At 32.2% G+C, this 19,102-nt stretch overlaps 1 protein-coding gene and 1 long non-coding RNA gene across 5 annotated transcripts in view; both read right to left on the bottom strand.

The window, feature by feature from the left end:
* The window catches only part of LOC131068113 (protein CNGC15b), a 90,464-nt gene extending 77,127 nt beyond the window's left edge, over positions 1 to 13,337 (bottom strand). Inside the window, exons 1-7 of one of the 2 annotated variants that reach the window (XM_058003296.2) lie at positions 13,153 to 13,336; positions 12,897 to 12,962; positions 12,545 to 12,612; positions 11,709 to 12,369; positions 9,671 to 9,827; positions 5,332 to 5,869; positions 1,312 to 1,524 (exon numbers count right to left, since the gene is read on the bottom strand). In XM_058003296.2, the coding sequence (XP_057859279.2) occupies positions 1,312 to 1,524; positions 5,332 to 5,481 (363 nt within the window). In that variant the 5' untranslated portion in view covers positions 5,482 to 5,869; positions 9,671 to 9,827; positions 11,709 to 12,369; ... (1 more) ...; positions 12,897 to 12,962; positions 13,153 to 13,336. Of the gene's footprint in view, positions 1 to 1,311; positions 1,525 to 5,331; positions 5,870 to 9,670; positions 9,828 to 11,708; positions 12,370 to 12,544; positions 12,613 to 12,896; positions 12,963 to 13,152 lie in introns of both variants that reach the window. The other variant, XM_058003294.2, reaches the window with a different exon arrangement.
* A 22-nt stretch (positions 13,338 to 13,359) lies between these two features.
* On the bottom strand, positions 13,360 to 14,895 carry LOC131068114 (uncharacterized). Of its 3 annotated transcripts, none has more exons than XR_009111938.2 (5): positions 14,441 to 14,895; positions 14,042 to 14,259; positions 13,862 to 13,946; positions 13,618 to 13,713; positions 13,360 to 13,447 (listed from the first exon to the last, which is right to left on the bottom strand). It is a non-coding gene; the product is annotated as an uncharacterized LOC131068114 (long non-coding RNA). The 3 variants fall into 3 exon arrangements; XR_009111937.2 differs by having other exon boundaries at positions 14,042 to 14,144; XR_009111936.2 differs by having other exon boundaries at positions 14,042 to 14,895.
* Between the last annotated feature and the right edge of the window lie 4,207 nt (positions 14,896 to 19,102).

The raw sequence follows: 19,102 nt of genomic DNA, 5'->3' as shown, positions 1-19,102 counted from the left end.
AAAGGAATAAAAAATTGGAAGTGTTTAAACTTTAAACATATAAGCATGAAAGTCGAACATTTTTTGAGCATTTGGAGGGCTTTTGGAGGATGGTAAAAATGGAATGCACCTTGACCCCACTAACGCTACCCTTGAATCCTTACTCTGCTTTTAAAAAACATAAAACTGAAAATCATTTTGAGCCATGCTAGAAGTAAGAGCAACATTTTTTTTGTTCTTACAATTTTTCCCTAGTCAAATTCCTAGTAATTAAATTTCATTTATACTTCTAGTTCATTAATTCAAACTCAATTTTATGTAATGCTCCTAAGGCTAGAGCAACATTTCCAAACTTGTGTAAGATACAAATGCATGACTCCACATAGAGCTAGTAATGTTGCCAGGCTGAGGGATACAAGCTCCTTTCTACAATAGTTCATGACTACATATCGTGATTTTTTTTTATGCCATGGATATCATAATCAAAAAAAATTGTAACTAAAATACTTGACAATATTCATAATTTTAAAAATATTGTTACCTTCAGTTAAAATTGGCTTTTATACTCATGTGATCAATGTATACTTGTGTATGTAATCAAAGTAGCTTGTATTTGATTAGTTTATTGTCTTTAAGTTTATTTATTGAAGGGTGCATGATAAAACTTTTAAATCCTTAAAAATCTCTATATTTCATAGTTTTTTCAATTTGTCAAGTCTTGGCCAAGCCTAAGTACCAAGTTCAAGTCCAGGTCAAAAGTCAGCTTGTTGAGTGTGAACCTAGTTCAAGTCTTGTAAAATTGTTTGAAACACCTTATTGTGAATATTTATAGATATCAGAAACAGAATCTGGATCAGAAACATTTTGTAGCTCAAGCTACTGGAGACTTTATCCATTTGCAATATATTTTTTCTTGGATTTATTTACAAAATTCCTCAAAGTCATTTTTTACCCCAGGAAAATTATGGTACTGCACTATTGACTACAGTATAAGTATACTTCTGCAATTTTATAAACCCTCTATAAATTATAATGTCAATTTTCCTTTTACTAATAAATAAAAGGTTTCTTATGCATTAGTAGTTTATAAAAGGAAAAGCCTCTAAATACAAGTCCTGCCATAAAAACTATCAACCAATTCAGAAAAAAAAAATGCAGAACCATGGAGAAGATTTTGTTAAAGAGTCTACAGAAGTCCATTCATTACGTCCTCCAAACATGGTGTTCCATATGCAAAATTAAAATATTAACTTAGAGTCCTTATGCATTTTAGGAAAAAGAAAATTCAATGCACAATTTTGGGTTGTTTAATCAAATTTGAAAGTGGCTTACATGGCTAGCTAAGATATAGAGCAATAGATTATATGCTGCAGCAGCCCAGGCTGCCTCGATCATCATACCCGTTGTCTTTACTATTTTTGATGACAATGGAAAAATCATAAGTAGCCTTGGAAGATATTGAAAGATCACCATAAAGCGCAACATATTTTTTGTATAGTCTCCTAGAGAACCACTTAGAGAAGGAATAACGAGCCATTGCATAATCTGCAATAGAAACCAGCATCTTTTAAGAATGACCAATTCAATGATCAGTGCATCTCAATTACAAAAAACAAAGAAACTATAACAAATAAATAAATTGAAAGAAAATGTGGTTATTTATTATTATCATGCCTTCGGAAAAAATTGAATCCTAAAACTAATCTGTATCGATCCAACTCAATATAGATAACAAAACCAGAATATTTCAATATGTTGTTTAAGTAAATATACAAAACTGAAGAGTAAAAGAACAAATATCCAGCCAATGCATGCAACATAACAAGAAGGTGCATTTCAGTTTAAGTATCAAAAAATAAATTCTTCGAGAAAAATTATTCAAACAATGTGTAATGGATCACCATTATTAATATTATAGCTATGAAACAAGAAAGCAATCACTTCCTAGCAAGTGTAATGTCCCCTTCTGAGGAGTAGTCCAGACCAACTAATGAGCCTATTGGATTCCCATAGGCTATGGTCAGGCAAAAGAGAATAATTCAATTTAATCATTTAATATTATCTGACAAATTGCATTTTATGGGTAATATTATTTAATTAATTTAATAAAGCATTACAAAGTGACTTAAAGTGAAATATTTAAAGGAAATTAATAAAGTCACTTTATTTCTTGGATTTGAATGAAACAGCAATAGAGGGAATTTGAAATGTTCTTCTAGTGGTTTCTGGGGGTTTTTATAAAAGAATTTCTTTGGATCTCATTTGGTATGCTTGGATTTTTTTTCTTCCCTTGGAATTTGGAGATGAAAACCCTAGGACGAAAACCCTAAGGGATTCTCTAGTTTCAGTAGTGTAAGATTCTACCCTAGTTAGCTGTTGGTGAGATCACACAGATTTTTCACTGAGAGATTAAAGATTACAGTTTCAATTTTGGGAAGTCCTAATTGAAGATAATTTTTTGTGGTTTCAAAAAAATTTAAGGAGCTTGGATATGGACACCAATATTAGAATTCATGTGCTGGACGTTGAAGGTGATTGAGGACATTTAAATAGGAATTCCATGAAGAATATTCAATGTTGGGCGATTGTTATGGTGATTCAAAGGTGCTGGGCATAGGGTTTGTTGGCATACATTGGCCTAATGTTGAGGTAAGATTATATTGCTGGGCAAACTGATTACAGCAGTGATGGTGTTACAAACTGGTATTAGCCTTTGCCAAGGTATGGGATTAATCTCTTATTCCTGTGTGGCCATTTTTGGGAGCTGGTCGAACTATGAACTCTTTCCATACTGGCGTGTTGGTCCTCCCAGATTGAGACATTGGAGGTTATTTCTGTAGCAAGGTGTTTAATGCAATGAATCATCATTGTAATGCCCTAGGCGTGGGCTTTAAGTAGTGAACTGGTGTATTAACACCAACTGGGCATGAGGAAAGCTATCTCTGAACTGGCAATGAACAGAGTGGAAAATATTAAAGGTTGAGTCTGCTGCAAATGACATCAAACCTGAACGTGCTCCTTCACAGACAGGCTGGGCTTCTTGGTAGACTTAAATATCATTCAAGGGTGGCATCAAGGTTGCTGTTGTGCAATCCTGAGTGCAGAAACAGTAATTCCAAACTGTTATATGTATTTTGAGGTCAGCAAATCGCATCACTGTCTTTGTAATGTTATCTCAGCTATTGCAAGATCAAAGAGAAACTCTGTCATTCCCGTCATGTGTATTTTGGAAATTTGCTGATGTTCAGTCAATGCATGTTTTCTTATTTCCTAAGTAAAGAAATATGCTCATACATATCAAACCAATATTATCACTTTTTAAACCTAGAACTATATATTCATATTATCAAACAAACCACAAAGAAGGGCAAATATTTGGACCAAAATCAGCAGGGTATTTTACAGCAAGTTATTTTAAAATAATCCAGATTCAATAAATAAAAGCATTAACTAAATATGAGAGTTGGAAGCTCAAATTTACTCCACGCCACAAGAAGTTTAATTGCCTATTGTGCATTCCAAAGCATTGGATACAAATCTTTCCTCTTTTCATCTTTGAGAGAAACTCCTAGAAAGTCTGTATATCATCCTTGAAAAGGCCAGATGTATGTTCAAAAAATCAAGTTGGTATGATAATTCTTCACACGTTTTTTAAATGGTCCCTCAAGCTCCTTCAGGATGCCTTATTATTTTTGTCTAAATGTTTGTCAGCATGCTTATCCTCTTGTTCCTATTATTTGAAAGAAGGAACAAGTTTTTAAAATGAAAACAAAATGTCTAAAGGTATCTTTAGTGATGAACATGAATGTTCTATTTGAGACTGAATATTTATCTTCAAAGTTCTTACCCATTACTAGACAGAAAGAAAAATGATGGGAAAGATGAATGGTTCACCTTCCAAGTTACATAAGATCTCAGGTGTTGATATGAAACCCAAGATAGAACTGCAGATAGTATTGATATGTAGGATATCAATACCAAATGACAAAAGATGAACATGAGGAGAAACAAAACGAAGACCAAAAACAAGAAACTGAAAGCAGAGATATCTTGCTAGTTTTGTAGATAGTGGAATTCTCTTATACCATCAAATGGTAACCCCTGTCGATTCAAACTCGGTCATTTGGGTGACTATGATTTTACCAGTTAAAAAAGAAACTGTCTGCTAACTTAATAGATTTATACAATATCAAGTGGCATTGAGAGGAAGGAAATATGTGGATAACATCAGGTTGCTCAACTTCAAACAACATCAAAATCACAAAATAGTCTTACATGAAACCAACAATGGAGGTTAAACAATATCTTACCATGTGCTTTAATTGCAATACAATGAACTTGCATACAACATTAAAAAGACATTCTTCTAAGGACTCCTTAAACTGCAAAGTCAGTCTTCTCCAAGCTGAGTAATTATACAGATCAACTTCATGCCCATGATGAATGATAGTTATAGTAAACTTGACTGACGAAAGCTTATAATCACTAAGCTCTATCCATCTGAACCCTAGATCAATGCACAAAGGGAATATCATTCTCCCAAAATATGCATATTATTTGTGTAGGTCTATCATATCTTCTGAATCTCCCAAATCATTAAATTGATTATTCAGATTTTATCACCATCAATATTGCATTAGTCATATATAGAGAATGTAGGAGGTGATAAGAGTTGATCTTTTTTGCACTTGAAGTATGGTATTGACTGGGGCTTCAGGGTTGTTCTAGAACTAAGTCAAAAAGATATCATACTAATTACAGAATGCAGCATACATGCAGATGATGATTCTAGACTTTGCAACAGTAGTTTCTATTTCTTCCAAAATAATATATTTCAAAACTTCACAAAGCTAACAGCTGCAGACAAGAAACCACAAAATGATTTCTTAAATGGCAAACAACAAAAACTCCAACATAAAGGCTATTGTGTTTACAACCCTTGTCTGGGTGTTCTATAAAACTATCAGATCTCAAGCTTAAACACCAAAATATTGAGTCCTAATATCAACATGGAATGTACATGTGCAAAAGGAGTCCTGCATATATGGCAAAAAATATATTATTCATTGATTTCCAGGAGGACGCATCATTAATGATGTATTTAGAAATGTTCACTCAATACACTAAATACAGATGATAATTGTGCTCTATACATTGAATGTATAATTATGGTTATGAATTTCCTTTTACAATTAAATATTGATGTATTCTACAAAACAGTTATGAAGCACGATGCAGAGAATTTCATTCTCTAGAATATAAAATTGAAAATAACACAAGGATAAATTAGAGCAAGAGTGAGACAAGGGCATGAAAGATTGAATGTATACTTTAAAATGTGTATCAATTTACCTGTGGCAGAGGCAAAACACAAAAGAGGTCAATCCAAAAGTCCTTCACCAAGTATCTTGAAGCAATCTTTGCAGGGTCTACCACAAGCTCTCCCCTTCCAAATACACGAGAAGATGGAGCAACATAAGCTGTATGGAACTGAAGACACATGTGAAATAGATAAAATAAATCTGTAATTGAGCGCAGGAGGGTGACAATTATATCAAGAGGGCTTGCTACTTCCACACAAGCTTTCCTGTTTACATTTGGTAGATAGAAAAATAGTGGGTCTACAAATAGTGAAACTAAGCATGCCACAAAGAATATTCTGTTCCATTTACGAATATATTTGCCCCGAGGATCCAGTATCCTCTTGTTTACTCTCTCATAATCTTCAGAGAAGACCCTGGATAAGACTTTCAATTTCAAGGACCTGCCCAAATTTGCTTTTGGGCAACTCAGGCTCAAAATCTGCCTAACCTCCACATCAGATTTATGCTTTTCAATATTGTCTGGTTTGCATCTTCTGAAGTTCAACCCTTCCAAGTCATTGTTAAATCTGGTAGAGAAGACGACAATGTAAATAATTTGACAATATAATAATTTGAAAAAGTCAAATTTTAATAAATTGAAATAACAACCCTTAATGAAGTAAGATTCATAAAATAAAGCGTGGATGTGCAAAATTTAGAAGCCGATAAAATAAGAACAAAATTTAGCACATAAAAATTGCAGTCACGTGGAATGCAATTCATTCCTTTATGGATACTAAATTGCAGCTTGCTGTAGTGGAATAAAAGGAATAATAACAAGGACATATTTTTGGACAGGGATTGTTATATCATAATTAAGATTACAAACTCCATCAAAAGAATATCATTTGATTGCTCTTAATTTCTGGGCTAGTAGCTTCAGCCAGTTGAAAAGGCCTGTATAGCAGAGTATTTAAGAAAATTAGGAATAAATGGAAGAGTAGTCATTAAGAACATAATACTGATTCTAATTAGACTACAAAGTTATTCTGACCCTTTTGAGAAAAAGAACTACTGTATCTCATAGAATGATAAAGACAAATATCCAGTTAAATCCACTTATTTTTAAAATATAGTTTGTTTTTCCTCCTTTATTCTGTTCGAAAATCTGTAAACTAAATTAAATTTTGAACTGAAGCATATAGAAAAGAAGACAAAATAAAAAAGGTTCTCGAGGTTAGAACTCTCATTAACAAATTCATGAAAAGGGTAGATAATCAATTGATATGTTAGATAATACATGAGATACACCAAAATCTTAGAGATTGCTGTAGCCTACTTGTTTTTGGCTTGTTATTTTTACCAATGGTTGGTTTAAGTTGAAAATTTATGTTTCATAAATTCAAGGCAAATGTAACAAATAAGCAATAACATAAAGTTGCTGCCTCAAAAACTCCATCTAGAAATTCATATAAAAATTGGAACATTACTATTCAGCACTATTTAACAATCATGGGTACTCCATATCAGAGTAACTCACATTATGACTCCATCTCCTCACAACATTAAAGCTATTACTTGAATGAGTTTACTCAGATAATTTGGGATGTTTGTAGGTTGAGGAAAGATTGTTCTTCACACAGTGTGATAGAAGTCAACTCAATATACTCTTTTGCGATCAAGCTAGTATTCCCAATGGCTGTTGTGAAGCTGGAGTTTGTTCTATTGGTACATTAACATAAAGAGATTATAGTTTAAATTTAAGAGGCAAATTGCACTGACCTAGAAATAGTGCATATTAGATGCCTAAACCACTATGAAGAACTTATTCCTAATTTCACGGAATAAAAGGGATGCAATGCTGTACAAGGCTCTGATAGAAGAATCTAGTAAAGAAATTTGTTGAAGAACCTCTTAAATAGATTATGTACTTTCTCTTGTATAACTTGGTGACAGCCAATTGAGCGGATCTATCAAGCAAAGGCCCTAACACCAAATGCAGCTCTACTACATATGTAACTTGACGGTAACAGCTAACTCATGTTACACATATACTGCAGCATAAAAATCTATCTGTGCAAGCAATTTCCATAACCCCATCAGGCATAAGTTTGTAATGAATGAGACATGAACCAGAACATAATGACTCAGGTTCAAACTAACCAAAGACAGTAGACCCACCCCCATTCCCAACTCACCACCCAATGCTTTTTTATAGATGGCATACACTCTCAATGACAGATACTTATTATTTCCTATAAATACTATTTTCTACTACACGTCACAGCACTGTAGTATACTGTGGCGGTAACACATTGTGATTAAGCACTACGATTTTATTGAATTACTTAGTCTTTCTTCAGTAAAAAGGTGCTCCTTTTTGGATGTGCATGTTCTTGATTTCTTTCCTGGAATTAACAATTTAGACCAAGCATCTTGCTTAGTTTTCTTGCTGTTATGTTCCCCCACAGGTAAAGTTGTGACTGATTCTTCTTAATAATCTAGCCCCTTTACATCTCTTCTAAGTTGAGTTCACATCACACATGATCACCTTCTACAAATTCCTCACTTGGGACATATTCTTCCCAATTAAAAATTAGGCTAGATAGTTAAGAACAAATTACCATAGCTTTCTACCCTTTTCAATACTCATTTTGATATTGATCCACGTAATGATAGGTGGGTCAAAAGGCACGTGAGAATTTAAAATTAAAAAACATAATTTTGATATCCCAACCTATGAATGCATTTTGAAATTAAATCAAATGCCATAAAATATATGCATAAATATTGACTAGCCCCAAGATAGCCTTGGAAAAGAGAGAAAGATATTATTGTTCTTGTTTTGAGTCAACCATGAAGGGCTTCAAAATGTAAAGTGTGTTTGAGCACATATACTCCAAAAGGAGCAATAGATTGGTGATGCAAAGGTTGAATTATAGTGTATTTGTCCATCACAATATTCATCTTCATCACAAGTAAATTGCATGGGTTGATTTATCCTCCATCAAGTCAAATTAGATTGATCGACAACCATTGTGGCTCACAAAGATTTAGGAGTCCAAGCTTTTTGTGGAAGACCATGGATGGATCTGTTAACCTAGTTGGAAGATTGACACTATAGAAATAGGAAGAAGGAAAGAGCATGAACAAATAGAGTAGAGGATGTCACTACCTTAAGTACGGTTAGAATGACTACAATACCTTCAAGGGCATGTGCAAATCCCCCTCATAGAGACCATTGTGGAATGACTGATGTTGGGACAAGTGATGTTGGATCAACTCAACCTATAATGTCCCCTTCTTGTACTTGATCAATTTGACTTCTTGTTAGCCTATTCCTAGGGTTCCCGTATGCTAAGTGGAATTGGTGGGGGGACTCGGTGTTTTGTGGAGAGCTTGAGCCTATGATTTCAATGGTTTTGGTAGTGTTTTTATTTTTAGCATATGCTATTTTTTATAAGTGCTATTTTGGGCACTCAGTTTCAGTTTTGATTCCCTCTTAGCTTAAAGCAGAATGTTCTCTATTTCAGTTCCTTGGCGAGTTTCCTAAGGTGAAGGGAATAATATTTTCTAATTTTCACTTAAAGGATCAAAAAGGTAACTATAAAGTATAACTTAAGTGATTAAACTGCTTATAAAGTGGCCCCAAAATTGGATGCCTAGGTTAACTTCAAATATTTTTAGTTCTATTTTCGTTTCACTGATGAAATTCTACTATTCTCAACTTTTATCTTGAGGGATATCATACAACTGCAATAGTTAATTGAAAACCCTCAAACACTCTATGGACACGAAATCAAAAAGAACCTATAATATCATCATCATCAAAATTCATGATATAAAAGTAGGAAATTTTAACATATGAGCTTCAATGAAGGTACACCACTTCAAAAATACATAGGATTTCCTTTGCAAATAAAAAGGAAATAAGAAATATGGGAGCTTCGACATGTCAACCACAAAACACCACCCTAATAAAGCACTCGAGACTGTCACTTAAAGCATAAAACTCAAGAATTTGATAACCACATGTAACACGTTTGGAGTTATGTTGCTCAACTCAAAACACAAAAATGAAATACTCCAAAATGAAGAAAAGAACAAGAATAGGTATAGTGACATCCTTAGGCCAAAGCTTTTGTATATAAAAACGAGATATGAAAATATTGGAGAGAAAGGCCTTATGCCCCTAGCCACCAGATTGCATTGAAAACTATAATAAAGGAATAATCAAATTAAGATCAATGAGATGATGAGAAAAATGCTCTCTTTTACACCATTCCTACACATGAAAAGAGAACAAACTTAGTTAGTTGATGCATATATCCCAGTATAATATAATGTTAACCTTACACATGTAGGCCACTTAAAGGAGATAGTCTTACCAACACATGTAGACCCTATATTGGGTATATGGTACCGAAATAAGAGAAAAAGTAGCCCAAAGATGTACCAAATGTTGGTAATTCAATGGAACCCATGAGAAAGAACTACAAATCAAGATTGCAATCTCCAACATTCCCCCTTAAGATTGACAGTAGCCTGTAAGGAACAAGCTGAATTAGTCATCTTCTCCTTGGGGAATCTCTCAAAGCTCAAATCAATCCTAAAGAGAGAAATAAAGATGCACTAAAATACACTACTTTTGCTTGCAGATAGAGAGGTCAAACTGCAAATCTTCATGTAGATAGAGAATGCCCAAAATACTGTTGACTTTCGTCTCAAATATGAGAGAATTCAAATCAAATAAGTGTGTTGGTGGTTGAATTTCATCTCATGTATGAAGTTGAATCCCTAAAAATCTGACATCCGAAACCTAATTACTTTAGGAAACTCTCCCAATGATTCTTTCTTAACTAGTAGTATTGACTATGCAAATCCATGTCACGCATGCTATACCAGTTCATCTACTCCATTCTATGAGCGCAAAATCATCAAATCAATTAAATTTTGAGAGAGCTTCCTCCATATTCAGACATATCAGAAACATAGAAGAATGCTCTGAAGGGTATCAAAGTGCATCTGAACCATCTGGATCAATCAGAGTCCAATTGAAAAATTTATGACTTTTAGAAGTTCAAGTGCAAAACAACCCTACGATGACCCAATGGATGCCAAATTTAAAAATAAATACTTGCCTAAAGGAATGAAATTTTTTGTGAGAGTCACTGCCATTTTTGCAACAAATTTTAGATATATAGGAAGATTGGTGCAACTCGACTATATGTACTCCATAGAATAAAATTATTCTGAATGAATATTGATGGTTTCACTCCCACTCTCATATAATATAATTCTCTTTTATGGAAGAGGAAAAAAAGGTACAAAAACTGTCTAAACAGTTATAGCCACCACCAATAATATACCTATAAAACTAGGCCAGAGCTTAAAGTTTACATGAAATATCAAATAACTTCAGAAAGTCCATATCACACTCTCTAAATCTTTTGCACAGGTGATCCAGACATCTTTTAGTGGACTTAAAATTTTAAACTGGTATAACACAAATGTTACACTTCTATCCATGCAAGATTCTATTAAATTTATCTTTATGAAACTATGTAGTGATGAGCGAAAATTCTTGAACAGCATCTAAGTTGTTCTCAAAGCACTCATTGGCCCATATTTTTGTATTAGGGCAACTGCTGCGAACACAGAAATCATAATTTGAAATTCATGTATTTACTCATTGTGCCCTTTTTGGATCATATTTTGACTGTGAAGCTGGGCATGGATCAATGTAAGAAAATTCATGTACCCACCATTATGAAATCAACCAGGTCTGATGCTACAGAAATTTAGAAAACATGTTATTGAAGAAGAAACTTACAGATAAACAGAGACTCCAATGATTTGCATACTCTTTTACCTTGAATTTATTACCCTTATACTCTCTCAAAATTTTATCCTATAATTCCTAGAGAGTGCACACTGCATTTCATATTTTCAATCAGAGAGATAATTTGCACAATGTTACCATTGTTGCTTGGTTACCATTTTTATTCAACTGAAAGTTTCAGCGAGGGAACTTTACCATAAGAACAGACAAGAAGATGAACATATTCCATATCTTAATCACATTATGAAATAAGGATTTATCAATAAGGAATATCATAATTGTGTTTTGTTTTTCTAAGAAGCCGGTTATTTCTAAGGATTCTTATACATGATCTCGATATCCTTTTCCTTAAGTTCTTATAGTTCCATTTGTCATGGTTGACAAACAACAAAGACTTTGACTTTTTCTTAAATCTGAGTCTACCAAATTTTGGGGCCATTCTTAAACCAGCTCCTCTAAGACACATTGGAAGCAAACCCGAACTTTAAACTGACTAATTAAAATATAAAAAAAAATCAATTTAACTCTTAAAGTAATATGATGTTACCAAATTAGTGCAAATGGGATTAGTAAAAGAAAATTACCTGACAACTTTGCCGTTCCCATTTGCCATGGCACTTCAGACTTCTACCACAGAGCCTCCAGAAAGGAATATCAATAATGATTCCCCAAATGGTGTTATTTGGCACTACAAATTGCTGTTCTCTTGAATTCAAGCAAACGCTCAATTTCTGGATGGCCTTTCCAATCAATTTTCTTAAAATTGCCTCTAACACTGCAGCCTCACACTTCAAGAACCCAAACCTTTGGCAAAAATGACATTTATAAACTTCTTCATTGTCACTGTTCCAAAATTGTACTGCCCAGGAATGAATGCTTTTATGATGTACCAAAATTGTACTGCCCAGAAATGAATGCTTTTATGATTTTATCAGTAGAGTTCCTTCGCTATGGTTTGTGGAAAAATCATGTCATTCTGAAGTCCCAAACAATTTCTTTCTGGTCTTGTGTTTTAGTCCCAAACATATAAAATCGTCCTCTTCTGCAACCAGAAGCCGAATAATATGCTTTCTGCAATCCTGAGAACTGAATACCAGCTTGCAGGACAAAGATTGTACACAATAATCTTTCTCGATGCCTTTCTCAAGCGCTGCTTAACAATTCAGCTCTTTCAACATTAAAAATATCAGGTTCCGTGCATTATTTACGAGAGAAGGAAGCTCTGCAGTACAGCAAACCTGAATTCTGATTTACAAAAAAATAATTCTATTTGTAAATGGGTTCTGGGGAGGACTTTTTGTTTTACTGTAAAAATTGAAATATTTTTAATAGATAACCCAAATCACCAATTCTGACCAAGTTTTATGCAATTCAGAAATTCTGTACCAAGAAAATTGGCGCCATTACAAAGCAAACTTACGTATTTTGTGTCAAGTGGCTGCTGGTCCATTCACAAAAATTTCGGAATGATTTACACCATATGATACTCTGCATTCAAAAACAGGGCAATTTAATACAAAGAAACTAAACTGTCCAATATCCTTACTGAATTATGCAAATCTTCCCATTCAGGAATATTTGCGTCATTCAAATCTTCCCAGTGCAAACACCAACAATCTTTTATTCAAAACCCTAACCGTGCAAAAATCCACTTTATTAACACGACCAGACGGTTTCTTCCATTGGAGGAAAAAAACAAATATCAAATTCTTAATCAACATCCTAAAAATAGAGATCTAAACCGTAATAAATCTTAAGACAATTAGAAATACCTGGGATATTCTGGTATTCAAAGCTCCAAATTGTATGCATCCAAAATTTTCTTGTTATCAACGCCTCTGCATTGTTAATATCGTTTTAAACAAAATAAATACAAAAGCTATCTAATGCTGGCAAATTTTATATGTAGACGAGGATAAAATCCAATCTTTCTCCGAGAAGATTTAGTGCATATTTGGCTAAATTTATGCATCTTGAAAAAGACAATGAATCGAAACTCTGGAAAAATTAACTAATGAAAAAGCTCACCTGTTCATTTTTGTCAAAATCCACAATATCAGAATGTACACGGTCTCCACATTCCAAATCTTCAGTAACAAAGATCCCTTTGATGCTGTTGCGCGTTGTGTTTAATACTGTTAACGACGTAAATGTAAGCTTTCAAAGAATATGCCATTTAACATTTACGCCGTTCAGAAGTTCAGAGAATCTAACTTTTGTGTTTTAAAAACTTGCCTATTCCTTTTCGGCAAATTTTACACTATAAAAAAGCTCTTCGCATCGGTCATCTGGAACTTTTACAGTGAAACCTTCTCCACCGCATCTTCACAACAATCTCAAGAAATTTTCAGTTTTACGCAATATTTAAAAGAAACGAAAGCTGTAGGCTACACGAATCCAAATTTTTGAAACAGCCCTGTGAAAATTTTAGGAAACTTTACGTCTTTTTGAAGCTTGAGGAATGCTTTAAATATTGAAAAAATAAGAAGTTACCTTTGTGTTCTTTGTAATTCATTTGGTTCCACAATACAAATCTTTATCTATAGCATTTTCACCGTCCTTTTCCTTCTTTTGTGCGTTGCATTTAAGCTGTAAACAAATGTGAAACATTTTTTTCAGAATAAACCACGCGCTGTAATTAGTTTAACACTGATCGTCGTTTCATGTACATCTCGAATTTCAGCAATATTTATGTCGTTTACAAAACAACGAAACCTTAAAATGCAAATCGGCCTACCTTTTGGTTTAGGCGCTAATACAATATTCAAGAACTCTCGACCTCCTCCGCAATTCAAATCTCTAGCAACCAATGCTCAACTCTTCTGTGAAATATTTAGCAATATTAATGTCTTTTAAAAGCTCCAGGAATCCAAATTCTCAAATTTAAAAACACAGCAACCGATTTCGTCAATTTCACCAGAATTTACGCCCTTCCAAAGCTCTCCGAATTCTCTATATTGAAAAAAAGCTGTCACTGATTATAGAAAAAATAGAATTATCCGATATCAGCCAACAAAGACCTGATAGAAAAAACAAAGAGCTACATCAAAACTGGTCACGTATCCAGCACGATTAGTATTCTGAAGTGTCAAAACTCGATCTCTGCTTTTTTTTGGAAAACATATATATTGCGATCTGACGAAACAAAACAAAAATTTCAATCCTTGAGAAATAATACACCCTGCCTATCCTGTTTCCTCACTGTTTATGTCACTCAAAAGCTCTTAGACTCATGATTCCAAATCTTAAGTACTCGCAACTCAAACCTGTTCATTTTCACTCTCCTTTAGAATTTTTCCTAAATAAATCAGCTTACCTCTTCATTTTGAGCTCAAATCGCATCATTTGAAAGGTCTTTTGACCTCCGCTATCCAAATTTATGGAAGCAAAATGTCAACCCGTGTATTTTCATACTCCTCTTCCAAACGAATGAAAATAAAGCAGCCTACCTTATCATTTTGGACAAAATTCACCTCTATCAGAAACTCTCACCGTCCACCATCCAAATCTTCACTAAAAAAAGCACGATCCGTGCATTATGATTGTCATTTTATTGTATTCCGGCACTTGAATTGAATACAACAGTGAAGTCTTGCTGTCAACTTTGAAAATACAATTATGGTCATTGTCATTCTCTCGTGGTTCCCACTCAAGCTCAGCGGTACATTAGGATACAGCTTCTGGTCGGTACAATTAAATCTGTGATCTTGACGGAGAACTTCCCGCCTTGAGACGGAATGATTTTCTGTCACATAATAGACTTCAACAAGGTTCGAGACCGGAAGTCTACGTGAAATTTGTTTTTGGAATATAAATATAAATAAATTCCTTAGTTTTAGTGAAAGGATTTATTTATTTATTTTTAATCCCAAATCATTTTTGTAAGGTTTTATATCAATTATTTTACACTCTAGTTTTTAAATCTCGTAAGATGTAAAGATATAATTGTTTTTAATAAATAAGTTATAATTTATGAAGAAGAATTAAGAATGATAAAAAATAAATAATTTTTTTAAAATTTAAAACAACAAATATCATTATTTTTTTGGTTTGATATAGAATATGATTATGTTAGATGTCTTAAAGTAATCTATTCTATTCTTAAAAAGCAGGGTTTGCAATAGAATATAATTTGTAAAGATTGTGTGGTGTTTTTTTAAGGTTATTTTATGATTGTATAATTGATTTTGTGATTTTGGATCTAAACTAGGCACATAAATCTAATCTCTATTAATTTCTAAATGTTAATTTTTGGCTTACTTTGAAATTTTCATTGTAATTGTTAAATAAAAACTTAGTTTGTACATAGTTGTGAGTTTGTGCATGATACGAATAATTACTCACATTTATGTTAAATCCATGTAAGGATGTCAAATTTATAAATTTTGAACAAGATCAAAAATAAGAAGCAATCATTCAATATGCCTTGGAACGTTATGTTGTGCAAATATAACTAGATAATATTTATGTCAACTAATCTACATGTAAGATTGAAATTCATAAAGTCAGTATTTTTTCGTTATAGTCATTCTATGATTGTGAAACCAATCTTGTGACTATAGATCCAAACCAAACTCATAAATTTGAACTATACTGATTTTTTAAATATTTTTTTTTAGCTTGCATGAAATTTCTTAGCATAATCTTCACATTAATACTTAGTTTATGTAGTCACAAGTTTACACATGACAAAAGTTAATTATTCCTTTTTGTCAAATGTTTACAAGGATATTAAATTAATAACTTTTGAACAAGATCAAGAACGAGAAGTAATCATACAATATGCCCTAAAATACTAATATAAACTAGATGATAATATTTTATGTCGAAACTCTATATGGATGTCAAATCAATAGCTTTTGAACAAGAGTTTTAAAGAATAAAAATCCATAAAAAAATATGATTTTATAATGTAAATGCAATGCTAATTAACTAAATGAAAAAAAATTGTCTATGATGTATGTAAAAGGAAATCTTTTTCTTTGTCATTAAGTGTTTGAAATGAATGAGGGTTAATCCTTATTTAAAAATTCTCAAGTGTAAAATCAAAGGTTTAATGCATAAATCAATACATATATAACAAATAGATTAAGGAAACTAAGAGGGCTAGTTTTTAATTATTTTTTTTAAAACTAAGTGATCATTCCCATGAGAGTGAAAGGGGTATCTCTAGATTTATTTTGTGCCAATGATATGATCCAAAATAGGAAAATAGAAAGTTGTCAAAGTGGAACCAATTTGCTAATGTAAGTAGGAAAAAATGAGGCTTGATTTATGTGCCAACTCTTTGTTAAGAATGTGAAGACTTGTATTCAATTTTTATTGCATAAAAGGATAACCTAGCTAAAATGAATTAAAATGAAGGAAAAAAATTAATTGTGTGCATTTTTTATCAAATCATATGTTGTCCTCACTTTGATTCCACACAAGCCATCATAAGCATGCATGTCAAAGTAAAACATATGCAACCAACAAGAAAGTAGAATATTTAGACACCCAAAAACGATATGAATATAAAATTGGTTATTATTTTGGTGTGTCTTCCCTTATGATGAGTGCCCCACCTAAAACAAATAAAAAGATATGAGTAAGTAGCATCTATAAGAATTCAAAATAAGCATAATCGCAACTATTAACTATTTACAAAAAGTAAATGTTAGGGTAGATTGGCAACCATATAATTTAGATGTGCAATTGATATAGTGCTATACAAATGGCTAGTTACTACATGTGTAGCTATTGCAGTATTGTGCATTCAGAACTAAACTCTGAAAAATGTGATAATCCCTATACTGTATCAAAGATATTGGTGTCAAAGCAACATTATATTCCGCCTTCTGGTAAATTACACGCAAAATGCAATTAATGTAGAGTAAGGTAAATATTGATCATGTAAAGCTTAATGATCATAAAAAATGGTTTTATGTATCATCATAGAATAGGAATAAGAGATATTCTCTTAAAATAACAAATAATAATAGGTACCAAGATGTAATATTGTCCCCAATATGTCCCTAGTGAGTACCATAGAGTAGTGAAAAAAATACTAAATGTGGGAAATAAAATCATATAAGAACAAATCATATATCAAATATCAATATGATAAACATTGGGAAAACATTGTGAACATGAGAAATATCATAGGAATGGAGAAGTAAGATAATATCATATGATGTAAACATTTATACTTTTTGAAGACCCTATTATCATTAAAAAAAAGTTTTGCTACAACAAATGAACAAAAATAACAATAATGATTATGAAAACCATTTACAATACCACTTGTAGAATGTATCATTCTATATTACTAATCATAAAATAAATGTCTTGAATTCATCGAGTCCTATAAAATAATCTCAAAAGAATGGTGAATCTTGCCATGCCTAAGATGTAAGTGTGGCAAGCATAAGAAGATATCTTAAAATATATAAGATAATAAATTATATTATCATAAACATGTAAGAATATAAACATAAGGTAATAAATCTTATTGCATGCCCCCCTTATGATCATATATCAATGCATAAAATCCACAAATACCATTAAGGATCTTGTAATACAAACAAATGTAAGATATCACATGATATGAATTAGGAAAAGGTGTGTGTATATATATATATATATATATATATATATATATATATATATATATATATATATATATATATATATATATATATATATATATATATAATGTATCATGGCTAGCATAGATATAAGTTTGGAATGTGAGTGTAATACATGAGCATGTAATTAATATAAACATGTAAATAAGGTAAACATATGCATGACAATTGATGACAACTCTAATTGTACACCTCATAAAAAGGGTCTGTAAGCATAGAGTTTATACAAATAGACCTTGTGACTCAGTCCAATGCACTCATATAATGGTAATAGGAAAATTTTATTATTGGAATGAATAAGAATCAATATGAAAGACTATGTATCCTATAAACATGTTATGGAACAATTATTGTAATGTGTATATGTAAAATGCTCTCAAAATGAGTACATTAGCATCAATAATTATTAAAAAATTCATAAAAAAGTGTGCTCACGATAACAAATGTCACCATAAAATACACCTTGTATATGTAACATATACATGTTCAATCACAAACTATGCCATAAAAAATAATATATTTATAATATCCTATTTTAGAACACTATGATAGATGTTGATATGGAAAATAGCTTGGAGAAATTGCAATATCACCTAGCAAAGGAAATGAGATAGATCAAAAATTATTTTATGCTCTTCTATTTTTGTATATAATTTTTCTATGCAACAAGTAACACACATATGTGATAATGGATCAAGGAAAAATGTAAACCATAATGGGAGCACAAGAAGATGAATGAAGCAAAGCACTTCAATCAATCAAGCCATATCATACCAAACATAAGTGAATCAAATAAAATTAACCATATAACAAAACATGTGTATCACCAAAATACAAATTTGAACCGATGACTTATACAATAGTTTTATTTCTTTCTTTTTAATTTTATTTCAATCATTTATTTAGGCCTTTAGGTACATTTATAGCACCTCTATTTTCTTTATTAGGCTATAAAGCTAATATTTCTATCTTACCTTTCTCGTTTCAACCAAGTTGTTTGCTTGAGTGTCCAATTTTTTACATGAATTTGTGTCCATTGATAGGAAATTTGCAACCATATGGGACTATTTCCACATAACCATAATAGATATATGTATGCTAGCAAGTATTTATATCTACATTTAAAAGAATAGAAAAATATACCATCAAATGACAACACAAGATACTCTATGAAAACGCTCAAGAAGGAAAAACCAACCTCCAAAATAATCCATTGTTAATGTATTATTTAGCAATAAATATTAGAGAACGATTATAGATTCTACATGAATACCTTTGAACCATAAAGCACTCTAAATGCAGTCCATGTGTACAAGCAAATGAGATAACCATACATCCCAATTCATGATTCA

Source organism: Cryptomeria japonica, chromosome 11 (genome assembly GCF_030272615.1).
Source record: "Cryptomeria japonica chromosome 11, Sugi_1.0, whole genome shotgun sequence".
Classification (NCBI taxonomy): Eukaryota; Viridiplantae; Streptophyta; class Pinopsida; order Cupressales; family Cupressaceae; genus Cryptomeria; species Cryptomeria japonica.
This window is presented reverse-complemented; position numbering and strand designations above follow the sequence as displayed.